This window comes from Zea mays, chromosome 10 (genome assembly GCF_902167145.1).
Source record: "Zea mays cultivar B73 chromosome 10, Zm-B73-REFERENCE-NAM-5.0, whole genome shotgun sequence".
NCBI lineage: Eukaryota > Viridiplantae > Streptophyta > Magnoliopsida > Poales > Poaceae > Zea > Zea mays.
Genome location: NC_050105.1, coordinates 98,372,149 through 98,387,729, shown reverse-complemented (window position 1 = coordinate 98,387,729; position 15,581 = coordinate 98,372,149). Strand labels below are relative to the sequence as shown.

Genomic DNA, 15,581 nt, shown 5'->3' with positions numbered 1-15,581 from the left:
ATGATTAATTTATGGAACTTAAATTCAATTTGTCATCTGCATTGCATGGGATTATTTATTAATTGTGTTCTAATACTTTATTTAAGGTTTGGTATTTACTTACATCTAGTAACTGCTAATAAAATTTTGACTGTCTAATTAAAAGCAATGCTTAGCTTTAACCACATGTTGTTGATTAGCCTTACACATCACATGAACTCCCACCTTTGGTGAGTTCATGCACACGGGTTCCCCACAACTTGTTGAGCTATGATCATGTGTGAGCTCACCATTGCTGTCTCACACCCCCCACAGGAGAAGAACAGGTGGTTCAAGAGGAGCCACAAAGCGAGGAGTTTAATCTGATCTAGGTGGCGTTTCCCCAGTTGACTTTGCGCCAAGGATGATCCGTAGTTCGTTTTATATTTATCTTTTATTTTATAATAAGACTTCCGCTATGTAATAAGTACTCTTATGTTATTGTGACATTTATCTCTATACTCTCTGTTATTATATATGTTGTCTTCTTGACGCATATATGAGATGCACCCAGCTTTGTTCCTTAAAGCCCGGGTGTGACAGTGACATTGGCCCCACATATCATACAGAGGATGTTTATACGTCAGGGGAATTATTTTCCCGTTTAAATCCCTATGGAGAAAAAAACTTCTTTATCCCCGTTTCCTAACAGAGGAACTCTCTATGGAAAATCAGAGATCGGAGCCTATTGCATCTCTACTCTATCTATACTATGTCCTATCAGCTTATTTAATGCCTATAAAATATCCTGAGATTAATATAGGGACATCTCCGGCAGCCCCTAGCCCCTTAATAATTGGTGTTCGTAATCATCAATACTATTTTTTAATCTTATTCGTCGAGAGAAAAATTTTCCAGTTTAATTCTCCGTGGGGAAAAAACTTCCCCATCCCTATTTCCTAAGGGCCTGTTCGTTTTGCTGTCAATCCATGTGGATTAGGTGTGATTGGATAGGTTTCAAATTTCAATCCTAAACAAGTCAAAATCTTTCATAATTATTTTTAATCTCATCCAATCCACATAGATAGAAATAACCGAACAAGCCCTAACAGAAAAACTCCTCGTGGGGAATCAAAGATCGAAGCCCATTACATCTCTACCCTTTATCTATACTAGTATGTCCTACCAGCTTATTTAATGTCTATAAAATATCCTGAGATTAATATAGGAACATCTCCTGCAGCCCCCAGTCCCCTAATAATTGGTGTTGGTAATCATCAGTACTGTCTTTTTAATCTTTAGCTCTTTTTTCTTATTATTATTGTGATGTTGCTCCAGCAGATCATCAACACACCAACCCCTTTATACTGGACAAGATTTTCTGATCTAAACAACTTCTATTACATAATGTTATATTTTATTAACTTGCTCCTCCTCTAAACGTACGTACCTTCATCAACATATGGATGGGTGCATCGATCATTCTTCGATTTCTAAGCAAATATGCATATGGATGTGTAAACTTCATAAGTGTTTCGGCATGAACGTCAACTTGCAGTGAAGTAGTGAACAGTGTCGCTCTCTACAATATACCAACACAGTGGTCTGTATGATCAATTTGTGATACAAAAATATTACAGCATCGCCACATAATAATCAAAATGCAACATGAGAACATATTGTCATATGTAATCTAAGAGCCAGACGTAGGTGGCAGTATGGCATATATGGCTGCTTTCTGTTGGTTGACAAACCTGTAGCTTCAAATAATCATGCAATTATGCCGCCCATATATATCAGCATACCCTTGTCCCACACAATCCCTACTTGCAGTGCAGACATCTCTTCATAGAAAGAATCTTTTGACCTTTTAAATTCACCAATACCTTCTACAATTTAGTATTCACTAAACATAAACAAAATAATAGAAAAGCAACCCTGAATGAGAGGGCGTGCACATTCTGTTACCTGTTCCAGAGTTAAGAACATTATCACATTCCATGACCCAATCCGACAAAAGTTTGCAATGAATCCCTTGTAGAAAGCACCAGGTCCCTGTAGAAAATAACCGTAGGTTATGCCTGATTAGTGACAGTTTTCTGCAAAACACATGACACCACGTCCCCCCCTCCCCCCCCCCCCCCCCCCCCCCCCCAATTAGCATTCAACTCATCACTTCACGTACATGTCAAACCCAAGTATGATAAATCCTAATAGATTTGCTTTTGGACCTACATGATAATATTCCTTGTCTTAGATTATGACCCAGCTGAATGCACATTTTCTGAGCATTGCAATTCCAGGCCTCAATCATGAAAATGTAGAAATGTTCTTGCAACTTAAAAGGCTCAAGTCTAAAGCTCAAAATATAAACTGTAGTGTGGCAGTCATTTGTGTAGTGACCTGTAACCAACTTTTCAACTGAATTAATGGTCAAAGCACAATACGCTTCGGATTAAAGCCGACTGTTTGGACTGCTGCAGCTGTAATCCATAGAGACAAAAATATTGTATAAGCAGTAGAAACCGATACGGATTAAAACCAAGCGAACAAGTTGTACATCAGAATATGGAAGTTTAAAGTGACAAGGGTACATGGTAGATGGATATTGACATACTGGACACATACACATATAAGCTTGACAACAAAGACCCAAGTGGAATGACTTCTTAATTTTGAACAAGTGGAAAAAGATTTGTAGTAGTATAGAGCAATAGACACAAGAAATTAAGAAAAAAACAGGGAAAGGATTCCATACATCATTCTTTAATGTCTTGGTAAAACAGTCAAGAGTACTTCTGTACGTTGAATCACCCATCATTCTTGATTTCACCTAAACAAAAGTCATGGTAGCTCAATTGGTGCAAATCAGCGCAGGATTCACATTGAGCTAAACACATATTGCAACTGGGAACTTGGTAGTGTGCATATCCAGAATTTGCAGAGCATACCACATCCACCGGAGAGCCAATGCAAACAGCAAAAAACCCAGCACCAAGTCCAGCTAAAAGATGCGTAAAAACGTTATCAGTAAACCCAGGAAGTTTTAGAAACATCTGCATGAACAGAACAAAGGAATGAACAATGATAATGAAATATAATGGTCACCACAAAGACATAAGAGAGTCAATAGGTACCTGTTTGAACTGATCATAGCTGGCCAACTCGGCAGCGTTAATTATGGCATTGCGTGCGACATTTGGACCAAGGCCAGTCCACAAAGCTCCAATACCTTCCTGGAAGCATGAAAGATTTTAAGGACAATGAAAAAAGAAATAGTCTTGTAAACTTACTGCCCATGATTGTTAAAGTAACCTGTCTGATTATTGTAGCGTATGCATTAAGGGCTCCAGAATAACTCCTCTTGATAGTGTTAGCTTTTCCATCAGCTTGCAACCTAACTTTGACAAGATCAGTTGGATTTGCCACAACAATCGCTATCACACCTGAGAATAGACAAAAAAAGATCATTTAACAATGTATGGTTCTCCACATTGCTGAGTGTGGCACCTTTAAAGTGAACCGACCTGATTTATTAACTGCGATACTAAAAACGAAAAAAAACTTGTGTACAGGACAAACCAGACATGAACCATTACAAGGTATGATGTTTTCGACATGAATAGTAAACAAGACGAATGGTTTGAACAATAGGAAGACAAATGGTTTGAACAATAGGTCCAAAAAAGAAAATAGACGTAAGGTTCCCATGATTTATTCTGCATCCACATTTAGGGTGCATATGGTTCTCAACATTGACACTTTGACAGAGCTAGCTTGAAGCCTGAACGTGAATCAACCTGGTTTGTAGCTACATTGTCAAAAAGAGAGAACCACATTTTGACATGAAAAAACTCAGATGAACATAGGCAGCCATGTTTAGCTATGCAGGCAAAGATGGACAGACATATGTCATGGGTCACATGACTTATGCTGCATTCAAACTGCAGAGTAAGTTGTGTGTGGCAGTTTGACAGAAACAAGTTTGCTTTGTTGCAATCAGAAATATGTGTAGTTAATTCAAGTTGAAGCCGAGGGAGCAAAATGTACCAACCTGTGGTAAGTGCAGCAAGGATCTTGCTTAGTAAACTGACATCACCCACAACAGCGCCTCCGACGAAGAAAGCCTTCACCTGCAAGTATATAGAAGGGGAAATTCCCCTTTATTGTTGTGAGAAAGTCACTTTGAATCGGAGGAGGAGGAGACAGGTGAAAGAATGTGGAGGAGTACAGACAGGCTCATACAAGCCGATGCGGAGGCCGCCATAGAGGAACTGACGGTGGAGGCCGGGGATGACGCCCTTCCAGAGCGCGGCAACCCCTTCCTCCCTGGCGATGCACATGATTGTGGCTAGCGTGCCTCCAGCAGCAGCTGCTGCAGCCACTGGTGGCGACGGTAGTGGTGCCTTCCTTTGCAGCTGGAGCCGCACTTTGGCTGTGTCCAAAGGAATGGTGCACACCTGATTATATCACTGGTAAATCAAAGCTGACTCCAAGCCAAAATCGTTGACACTTGTGTCTGAGATCAAATAAACATCGTCCTACTTTCTTTGAAGAAGCAAATGGCAACGTTAGCCCAGCCAGTAGCCCCGAACTAATAGCCCTTAAGTAGCAAAAATAAAATACAGATATCACGCCACTTGCAAGCCAAACAAATCCCTCTCCAATTTGCCTCAAATGCTCATCAAAGCAGAGCTACTGCAAGCACCAGTCACTAATCACCAGGCTTGAGGTAGGGAGCGAGGGAGTAGTTCCAATTCCACTGGCTCCGCCTCTGCCTCGCGGACGGACGGATGCGCGGCTCGCGAGAGGCTATAAAAAATAGAAACTAAATAATGCGGGTGTGCGGACAGTACCTCCGCGAAGCAGGCCGCGAAGGCGCTGCTGAAGAAGATGGCGGTGAAGGAGGATGCAGTCGCCATGCGCCCCCGTCTCGTCGGCGGCGGCCGTTCGTGGTGGTGGGGTTTGGTAGCTCTCTGCCTGCCGGTGCCGGAGCCCTGGAGACCCGGACTGGACAAGACACAGACAGACAGAGGTAGCCAAGGGAAGGGCGGAAGGCACGGCTCGTCTTCTGTGCTAATGCAATGTAGTATAAAGGGCAGGCAGATCCAGATCTCCATTCAGAACTGACTAGTGAAGTCAAAGTTCTCAATTAGTATTTTACTAGGTGTATGACCGTGCTTTGCTACAGAATCAATATGATAAAATACGTTGATTTGTAAAAACCCTAATTGTTATTATAAACAAGCTGGGAAGAAAATCAAAAGAGCCTGTTTGTTCAATGATATCATAGTATTGGAACCCCTGAACGTGACAATAGCTTACATGCCCACCAAATTCTGTTGTAACCCATTGAGGCCTTGGCTTGACACCATAGCTTTTGATGCAATCCTCATCATAGGAAGCACAGTCAAATTTATATGGTGGATACATGCTCCTCTGTTCACTGTAAGACATTGGCATTACCATCTCGGTACAAGCCTGTTTTAAGCAAGAATGAACCATAAGGCACACAATATAGTAGCACACCCTATCAAAGGAAACCATTGCATAGAAACATATTAAAAACTGTTGTTTCAGGACCTGCGGCTCGATGCGACGCGTGCGTGTTGATGGCGGGGAGCAGAGGGGGAGGAGGGTGGGGGATCCGCGGCGCGACAACCTTCCTTGACGGCCGCGTGCGCGTTGATGGCATATCGACAGAACCGTGCACCAAAAGATTGTGTACGCCTACAGTAGCATCTTAAGTAGTAGAGACTAAAATACTATTTCTCCAACCAGGTGTTGAGTTAAACTGATGTAAAATATATCATAGTTATGTTATAGCATACATTAAACTATAGTTTTGAGAAACAAAGTTCCCAAGCAGTCCTTAACCGTGTTGCACAGTGAACCGCTAGAGGCAGGGTAGCGGCAGCCGACCCATCTACGTGGTTGTCAGTATTTATTAGTTGGAAAAATTGATAATGGATGAAAAGCATGGATAGAAAACGATATTTTATGGTTATAGTAAGAGAAATATTTAGAGAGAACCGTTGTGAGAAATGAAAAAAAATTAGGATAAAATGTTAACGATGTGACACAAAAGTGGGATATAGAAAGAGAAATTTAGGAGAAACTGCCGAAGACACTCTTACACTTTGTTCGGGATGTTTTCAAGTGTGAGAGCCTTTCAGATTTGGCATATAAGCAACCAAACATCTCAGATTTTATGAAATATGCATCCGCTCCACCAGGATATACGATGCATCCTCTATCTACAAACCAAACACACCGAACTCCAACCACACCCTTCCAAAACTCCAACCTGATGCGGCAAAAAGAGAAGGCAGGTGCAGTGGTGCAGGCAAGAAAGGATGGAGCCAGGCAAAACTGATCCAGGGTCTCGGCCAAACGTGCCTTTCAAAGTTAAAACTGTCACGATTCTCGAATGAAACTAACACATAAGTTTATTTTTATTCAGGTTACCAAACCTTTACAGCACAACAAACTCCCACCCTGAAGAACCGTTATCACCTTACTAAACAGTTCGTTTGAACTAAGCTCTCATATATGCCCTAAAGCCAAAACAGCCTCAATGCTTCAGCAAGACAACAATGCCCAATAATCTAAGAGGAGCGTGTCACTGGTGTGCAATAGGAGAGTTAAGCACCGAGCACGTGAAGCATGATGGCGTTCTGAGCGTGCATTCTGTTCTCAACCTGGGGGAACACGATTGAATTGGGAGCCTCAATGGCGCCATCAGTCACCTCCACTCCTCTCTCTCTGCAAGCAAACAGTGCATAAGGTAGGCCTATGGGCCAGCAATCTCCATCAGGGTTTCATCCACCTGCAATATAGGATAAAAATAGAAGTGTTAGCTGAAGGCTAACAATGTAAGCTGTAATTATGACTGAAAAACACAGAAATAAGACATTGAGCAACGGTTGCTTGTACAGTTTCACTCCCACTTGAACACCACAATTATAATTTGAGATAAAGACAGTATCTTGAATCATATGAAGGTCAGAACATATACGATAATTTCTCTAGTTGTAACTCAATCGCCTCACGAGCTTATGCTATGTATATGTACTTGGAGTACACGCAGAATCTAGAAAGTGTGAAAAACAAACATACCGTGAATCCCTGGAACTTCTGTTTTCTATAATCAACTTCTTCCTTTTGTCCCATACTGGCCCAAACATCTGTGTACACAATGTCTGCTCCCTTAACTGCTTCCCTGGGACGGTTTGTTATTTCAATCTTACTGATTCCAGCACCCCTGGCCATCTCCACTGTGTGTGCATCAGGCTCAAATCCCTTGGGACAAGCACATACAAAGTGAAAAGGAAGCACATCAGCCAATAACAGCCATGAGTGCACAATGTTGTTCCCATCTCCAACATAGAAAACCTACAACGCAATCGAAGAAGACAATTGGTTACAACCCAGAAACTCAAAATTAGACACAGGTCAAACGCAGATAATTCAGTGTTATGATTCTACCTTAGTGTTTTCAATACGACCAATCTGCTCAAGCATAGTAAGTGCATCAGCCATTATCTGGCATGGATGGTTATAGTCAGTGAGACCATTTATGACAGGTACAGATGCATATTTTGCCAAGTCCAAAATATCCTACCAAAACCATATGAGAAGTTAGGAGACAATGTTTGGATGGAAACAAAAGGAATCAAAACCAACTGGAACTACCTAACATCAATATGAGAAGGACAAATGACAGCGATAAATTATGAACTATGAACATAAAGTAACAATATCCAAGACAACTAAACAAACATGATCTCGAGGCAAGATATCAACTCAAAACACCAATTATTTGTTTACATCCAGATAAAACGAGTTTGATCTTCATATCAGATAGAACACAAACAAACCAAGAAAACACTAAAGAAAACTGCCAAGATGATGATATCAGTTCAAAAACACCACACATCCATATACATATCAGGACCCAAGTTGGTTTATTAGAATTAAACACACTTACTGTTTCAGTTAAATAAATACCAAATTGAAGTTGTTGTTTCATAATAATATATTCCCACTAACAAATTTTTACTTTAACTAACAACTATAGTGCTTGTAGTTTTGAGAATGATATCCGATTGTTGTGCTTAAGCAGCACGGAGAAGACAGATCAATTATGTAAAAAGAAAAATGATCCAGGTTATGTGACGTTGTTGGTTATGTTGGTAAAAAGACCATATAAAAGAAATCTTAATTATGCAACTCATGACCATACTTGGTGAGCAAAGACCCTAGCCATAATGATGTCATTATAGCCATAAAAGTACTCTAGCAACATCACGACACACAATCATATTATAAAGAATTCAATTTCAATATAGGCTATGAAACTTTTAAGAATTGTGTACACCATGTGCCATTGATTCATTAGGTAAGCACATGTTTAAAAAGAGACGACATACCATGTCTATTTATATATGGGCAGTATGCTTTGCAAAAACATCTGCACAGGTGCTTTGGCCTTCTATCAGCTATTTCACCACGGACGCCACCTCGTTGATGTCCACACGGATCTGCTCCTTGTCATCCCTCTCTCGGATCGTCACGTTTGTTGAATCCATTGCCACAACAAATGGAACACCAATCTCATCGGTCCTCCCATATCTCCTCCCAATAGAAATTGCTGCAAGAGAACAAACACAAGATTAAGCTTGCATATGTAGTCCATCCAGCCTAGGTTGTACAGACTGGACTATTTAAGATCGTAACGCACATACCAGTAGTGTCAATAATATGAGAGATACCAACAGTTGTTAATGCCTTGGTGATCTCTTTGGCGGCAGCATCAAACTCTTGATTCTTGACGAGGGGAACACGGTGCACTTGATAGGAGCCACATCAACAAATTTTGGATGTGATTTGTCCTCTAGGTCCACGAAATGCCCAATCTCTATCAATGTGAATTCACTCACTCGGAGAAGACCTTGACGTGGCAAGATCTGATTAACAAGTTCCAGACATAGTGAGTACATTAAAAAAAGGGAATATCAAAGCAACTATTGTGTAGCCAATAACTGCTTTTTAGAAGCAGACTATTGCTATTTGCTTACTCTACAGCAAGTAACAAATGTACTATCAAATATCACACTAAAAACAAAGTTAATATAGAACTTTTATTAATTTCACTCACAGGACATGAGCCACTGAACCATCACATAAATTTTGAACAGCGGTTGAAGCATGCCACAATTGCAGAAGCAACAAGTGAAATGATATATAATACTATGACTATTAGTAAAAACAATAAGTTCACATGTTGAGCTACGCATTTGTTTCACAATCACTACATCATATTTAGCTCATAATTTACTTCCTCTTATTCTTGCTGCCAACGAGCAAGACGACGTAGTAGAGTGCCCTGAAGCTTCATAGGGTTGGTCAGACGTAATAATTTATAAAAAATGTCAATCCACACCCACGCAAAAAAATCCAACAGTTGAAAAGCTTTTGTTCATACTCCAGTTTTCAGTGTAGTTTTGAAACACCAGCATGTACATCTAATCAACAAATCATCACATATGTGGTGAGATCTGCAATTCCATTTATACATAATTCATACACTCCTTTTATGAATTCATGATTTGGTTGACGTGAGGTTCTCACATAAGTGGTGAGATCAACAATGTATGGAAGGTGAAGGGCAGTCCTCCTTAGCCTAGAACAATGTGGGCTTTAAACATGACTGATATATTTGCTTCATTTTTATAGGTTTGATGATAAATAGACTGATGAGCTTGAAAAGGAAGGTTTAGAAAATACAATTGAGAGCAACTTGAGAAGCTAATCCATAATCTACAACTTTCTCTCCAACTTACCAAAATTGCCGGGGAAATGGTGTCACAGTTGACACATTGAATAATCCAGTTCTCATGTGTCTCCCTTGTTGTGTACTTGTCAAGGATGTGGTAGCTTCAACTGAATTTCTCACCATAACCTCTTGCATGCTATCACGTGCAGCTTGAAACTCCTGTCTTAGCAATGTTGTTGTGCACTGAGCTTTATGCCATTGCAGTCTATTGTGTAGTGAGTAAAATCACCTCTTGTGTCATCTACAATAGATTCTAGGAAGGACGAGGACCCATAAAGCTTGATTTGATTTTCTCTAAGCTTTTGCACATGTAGACTTGATATGCACTGGACCGCATCATGTTGTCCACCATTTGTTTTAAGTTCTCGTATCAGTAGTGTTCCTGTGGAGTGGGCAGCATCACTCCGTCCACCATCTCCTCTAAGTATTTGCACCGCAATATCTCTGTGCATTGAGAAGCATAACATCCACCATCTGATCCAAGATTTTGCATCTCTAATGTTACCATGCACTGGGCAACTTCAGCTTGTCCATCATCTATAATGAACCCTTGTTTAAGAAATGATGTGCCTTGAATAGAATCTCCTTGTTCGTAAGAAATATGCTCTCTTTCAAGAATGTCATTGTCACTTGTCAAGTAAGAAAATGCCTTCGCATAAACACCATTTCTATCAATATTGTGTTCTTCTGTGACAACCACCTCATCATAATCATTGACAGATCAACAATATCTACTATCATTGCTTAGTCTGAAACAGCAAAAAAGTGTGAGTGGTAGATCACAACAAAGGGAAATGCAGAACAATCACAAGGTCGATTCAAACAAGATTTTAAAAAAGAGGTGTTTAGGAAAAACAATTAGAAGACTACATCTAAGAATATTTTAATTCCCATATATATCGTTACTAAGAGTGGGATTTATTCTTCCAACTAAGCTACCTATTAGTATCATGATATTAACCATCAACCCAGTTCCTAGGCATGCATGTGGTACTTCTGACGCATACATTATTATATTCATCACCCTCGATCTAGTCTCTTATCCACGTATTATCAGTTGCCATTTGCATGTGGTTCCTCTTATTCGCGTAAATAAGAAATCTATGTATTGAAATTGTGGAAGAGAACTAACAAATAGAAACCTGTCAAGGCTTCCGTTCTTCATATGTGCATAGTCGAGCATCATCTCGTCCCGGTGCATGCAGAACCCCAATAGTCTGACAAGCTTCTCGTGTTGAAGATTGACCGATACTTGCATCTCATTGTGCAGCTGGTCCAGTCTTTGTATACTACACCGGGACAAGTTCTTCACCGGTATTTTATTTCTATCTGTGACCTTTCCCTATAAAATTCATCCACCTTGATGCGAAGGAAGAAGAGCGCAGACGATGCTACGCTTCGCTCCCTTGCATACTGAGTTGTGTTGCTTACCTGTACAACTTGTACACGGTACTAAACCCGCCTTCCCCAAGCTTGTTCTTATCATTGAAGTTGCTTCTTGCAGGATAAGTAGATCGAGTACTGCACATTTTCCCCTTTCAATCTTCTTGGGCGTTGTAGCTGTACATAAGAGATAAACAACATGAACAGACTAAAATTCCTTTTGGCAAAAGCGAAGCCTTGCATTATGAAAAAGTGGTATGTGTCTCATATCTTTGACCTTTGCGGCCTTGTCAAACAGGCCACGCTTGCCCATCTGGATATCATCTGGACCCAAATAAATAGCATGCCCACCAAGTAAAAAGAATCCTGTCTCAAATGAAACACGGGTCCTCATTGATGGCTTGGCAAAAATCATGACCATTGTTTTCCCTTTGAACGGTTGGAAGCTCTTGTCTCCAGACTTTATCAATGCCTTAACCTCAATGGCTCGATTAAGAACCTTCATTATTGTATCCTTGTCAAAATCAATGATTTGAAGGAAATCCTTAGGAGCCTGTTTGGCTGCAAGAAATTGCTAGAGTTAGAAAGAAAGTGTGTTGTGCATGATACGATACTTCCTGTATAATGAAAGCTCACATCGATACCTAAAACATTTGAGTGCATGTATTGGTATGAGGGGGCAGAGAGGATCACATTCAGAAATCAGAACTAAATCGATGACCTGCTCAATCACTAAATCTAATTATTTCATTCCATTTGATCAGTAAATTAAATCAACCATCACTGAGAAAGCAATCTAGAGATCGACAGCGACTATCTGTAAAGTCAGGCATTGAACATATTCAGTTTCTGTGAGGTGTACTCTAGATTGTAGAGTTCTGCATTTGTGTTTCTGGACATACCTCAGAAACAGTGACATAAGGCCAGTGTATCCTAATATTATCTGGAATACTGAACCAACAAGTATTATCTCAGAAATTTGCTTAGTTATGCAGATTTGCTCAGATATTTTGAAGTTGTAATACAATTCCTACGCCTATAATAATACTTCTGCTCTGTATGTTTACTGAACGCTATACTTTTTTGCTATGAGAAGATGTTTTTGTGTTAATATATCATGCTCTTAATCTTTTTCACTACAATTGTCAGGTTGCCCAAGTAGTATTGGAAATCTATGAGCCTCAAAGGTGCAAAGTGACAATAGGGCCACCATCTAGGCTGTCAGTTGGTGGAAGAGGTCCTTAAAACCGAGGGTCATGCCTCTCCATCAGCATTTATATTTTCTATGATACCTTATTGGGACATCATAGTTAGTGAATATGGAGGAATTCAATTAATTATGTAATAACATTTTCTGAACTTAAGTTTGTCATTTCCTCTTGTTTTTTAGTTCTTAACTGAATCCTGTCTTGTAGGTATGATGCCAAGGATCCTTTTTTTTGTCAAGTGTATGTGTGCGTAACATGGCCAAGCTGTCCAGGGAGGCAACTACATTCCGCAGTGTTATGGAGTCCCTATTTTGCAATTTCGATAATACTAATTCATGCTCATCCAAGAATGGTCTTGCACTTTGATACCTAAGCTACTAATGCAACAACTATAAAGGTGTTAGAGTTTAATACACACCTGACCAAGACAGACACATCAACCAAACACAGCCAGCCACATCATAGAAGGAAGAAAAAAAGAACACTCCACAGCTAAGAAAAACGAACGAGAAAACTCACTGAGGAACATTGCTCCCGCTGACCCTCCCAAGGATGCCTCGGTCGAGAAGACCCCTGCGACGCCCTTTACGCTAGAGCCAGACGCTGCTGCAGCGACGAGGGGTCCAACGATAGGAGGCCAGGGGGGCGGATGGGCACTGACCAGGGGGCCCCAAGGCATATGACGACCTTCACGTTGGAGCCAGACGTTGCCGCGGCAACGAGGGGTCTGACGATAGGATGCCTAGGGCACGGATCTGACCGTGGGAGGGAGCAAACAAATATGGCAGATGTTTCAAACATTCCCAACCATGCCAACAACCCTTGATTCTTAGGAAACTCTACAGAACAGCTCAACAACCGGGAGGGGATGCAGAGCCTACCTGGAAATTGCCGCAGCAGAGGTTGGGTCAATGGTGAAAATTTTTACCTGATACAACTTAAGCCAGAACCCTTTAGTTTCCTCTCACGCGGCTCTTCCAGATCCACGTGGTTGTTCACCTCGTCGTTGCCGCTAGAGGCTGCCTTCACCATGCCGTTGGACGAAGGGACGCTGAATCCAACGGAGACGATGGAGTCAATGGCTGCCTTCCACGCGGCGTCACCATCATCCTCGCTGCTGCCTTCACCTGTCGCGCACTCCGCCGCAGCGGCCTGAATGAGGATGACCAGCATGATGCATTAGGGGTCAGAGTTAGTGATGGGGAATCCATGTCCCTGCGACGACGCTTCTTGGGGTGGCGCCTCCCCGCGGCGGGGTGTCCTGCTGCTGCTGCACACGCGGCATCGCGGGTCCTACGGGTATCTGACAAATATGCCGAAAAAAGGAACTGGCAAATATGAACCAGCATATACATTGGGATTTTGTTGTGTAGCCAAGTATGTTGAAAACAAGCTATCTACTTGTAAAAAATCCAAAAACATTTGTCTGGTTTTACATTTACACCAAACCTTAAAATGATTAAATTCTAAAATAAAGCCTACATACCAATTTGCCAAGTATCATGGTCCATGAAGATACATAAAGTGCTTTTTTGGTAACAAATAAACATTGCTCGTTGCTTAGGTGATAAAACAAAGACTCCACAGATGGCACATATGTTGTTTGTTCTATGACTCATGGTGAAATAAAGAACTGCATGTCAGTGTTTCACCTTCCATGCAGTCCACCAATTTCCCATTATAATCTTCCACCTAACAAAGCACAAATATGAACATCTCATCTTTCTAATATTAGTATGTTAGTCAAAAGTTATCGGGCATATATGTCTGCTTACATATTTCAACCCAAGACTGTCATTGCCCTGCAATATCTCAGTGGTTGTGACCCGCTGCAGGACCTCTGGTGTACTGACAAAACGAAAAAAACATGTGAAAGACAGGGATTCGAATCACCACACATATTGTCAAACCAGAAGCTATCTTCTCCTTCCATCCATTCGCCACCACAACTAAATCACACCTAGAAAAAGATGGGGAGAAGAGAGAAACAATACATTTGAGTGGCATATGGTGAGAGAAACAAATGATGAACGGAAATGTTCATGCAGAGAAACATGTCGAAGATCTGCAGAACCTATTCTGCTTGGGTAAGTCCACCACATGGACTTGTCAGGGTGGGGGACGATCAGCAACATGTTCCGGCTTCTCCTATCGCTGCTGTGAGGGGCATGAACTGCACGCTCGGGGCCACACAGGACAACACGACAAAGGAGCACGACTGCCGCTACGAGGACCATCCAGATCCATGCCATGGAGTGAGACAGACCGCTGACGCTGGAGGGAGGAAGCGAGGACGACTGTGATGGAGGGGGTGGTGCGTCTTGGGCACAGAGGGGGCGCAACAGGTCGGGGAGGGGGGGGGGGAAGGTGTCTCGGGCGCGGGACGCAGCGAAGCAGGCGCTATGCAAGCGATGACGACAGGGAACGACGTCCACACGGAAGGGCTGAGCAAGTTGGGGAGGGGAGGGCGTCTCGGTCGCGAGACGCAGTGAAGAATGACGAACGCGGAGCAAGCGCTCGGTGGGGGAGGACGACGAAAGGACGGCGGGCGAGGACGAAGGAGCACCTGCGGGCATCGGGCGAAGATGGATCACGCGGGCGGGGGCACGCGAATCACGGGATCAGAGGCACGGCGAAGCAGGTGACGCCTACTCTGCTCACCTTCCAATCCACAAGGGAATGAATCAAGAACGTAAAGGTTTAGGGGGAACACAAAAGCGAATGAATCAAGAACGCGAGAGAGCACAAAGCGAATGAAGTAACCTCAGGAATCCATATCCTGGATTGTCGTTGGCGCCTTCGCCCGCTGTCGACCACCAGCAGTTCCCTCCCCTCCTCCTCTACCTCCCTCCCCTGCTGGATCTAGCCTTGGGCTCCACCCACGAATCCAAACCCTAGCCCCGCAGTTGTCTCGGTGGAACCAGGCCATTGCGGGGGAGGGAGCGGTGGATCCGGTTTGCGGGCATTTGGGAGAGGTGGGAAGGTAGCGGACGAAGACGAACCCTGCGGGGAGCAGAGAGGAGAGAGGTAGGGAGAAGGGGGTCGTAGTTGGTGATGCCGGGGGCGGTGGTGAGCGGATTTGGCGGCGAGGTTTCGGGCCTGCGCAAGCGAGTGGAGGTGGGCGGAGGTGGGACGCGGCGGGACTGCGGCGGGACTGCGTCTTGGGAGCAGGCGAGGTTTCCGGCGCGCGCAGG

The 15,581-nt window shown here is 42.5% G+C and overlaps 1 protein-coding gene, 1 long non-coding RNA gene and 1 pseudogene across 7 annotated transcripts; all 3 read right to left on the bottom strand.

The window, feature by feature from the left end:
• Positions 1-1,489: 1,489 nt before the first annotated feature.
• Positions 1,490-5,018, bottom strand: LOC100381830 (Mitochondrial uncoupling protein 1). Of its 6 annotated transcripts, none has more exons than XR_004853059.1 (10): positions 4,815-5,018; positions 4,194-4,418; positions 4,013-4,091; positions 3,274-3,404; positions 3,096-3,194; positions 2,910-3,014; positions 2,717-2,791; positions 2,194-2,441; positions 1,927-2,013; positions 1,490-1,825 (listed from the first exon to the last, which is right to left on the bottom strand). XR_004853059.1 is itself a non-coding variant. In NM_001174624.1 (9 exons), exons 1-9 carry the CDS (start codon positions 4,878-4,880, stop codon positions 1,805-1,807), a joined length of 888 nt encoding a protein of 295 aa, NP_001168095.1. In that variant the 5' UTR covers positions 4,881-5,007; the 3' UTR covers positions 1,523-1,804. The 6 variants fall into 6 exon arrangements, 1 of the variants encoding a protein (NP_001168095.1); XR_002265462.2 differs by having other exon boundaries at positions 2,362-2,441; XR_004853061.1 differs by having other exon boundaries at positions 2,910-2,962.
• A 1,313-nt stretch (positions 5,019-6,331) lies between these two features.
• Positions 6,332-12,578, bottom strand: LOC103627829 (ornithine carbamoyltransferase, chloroplastic-like; annotated as a pseudogene).
• Positions 12,579-13,895: 1,317 nt separating this feature from the next.
• LOC103641449 (uncharacterized) lies at positions 13,896-15,171 on the bottom strand. Its single transcript, XR_560320.3, has 3 exons — positions 14,954-15,171; positions 14,163-14,347; positions 13,896-14,079 (listed from the first exon to the last, which is right to left on the bottom strand). It is a non-coding gene; the product is annotated as an uncharacterized lncRNA (long non-coding RNA).
• Positions 15,172-15,581: the final 410 nt, after the last annotated feature.

Bases quoted from the DNA above. Each gene is read 5' to 3' on its own strand.
- LOC100381830 (NM_001174624.1), bottom strand. From the start codon at position 4,880: ATGGCGACTGCATCCTCCTTCACCGCCATCTTCTTCAGCAGCGCCTTC. The intron at 4,092-4,193 runs GTCTGTACTCCT...ATATACTTGCAG, and splicing joins GCATCGGCTTGTATGAGCCT to GTGAAGGCTTTCTTCGTCGG. The intron at 3,195-3,273 runs GTTACTTTAACA...TCATGCTTCCAG, and splicing joins ACGCTACAATAATCAGACAG to GAAGGTATTGGAGCTTTGTG.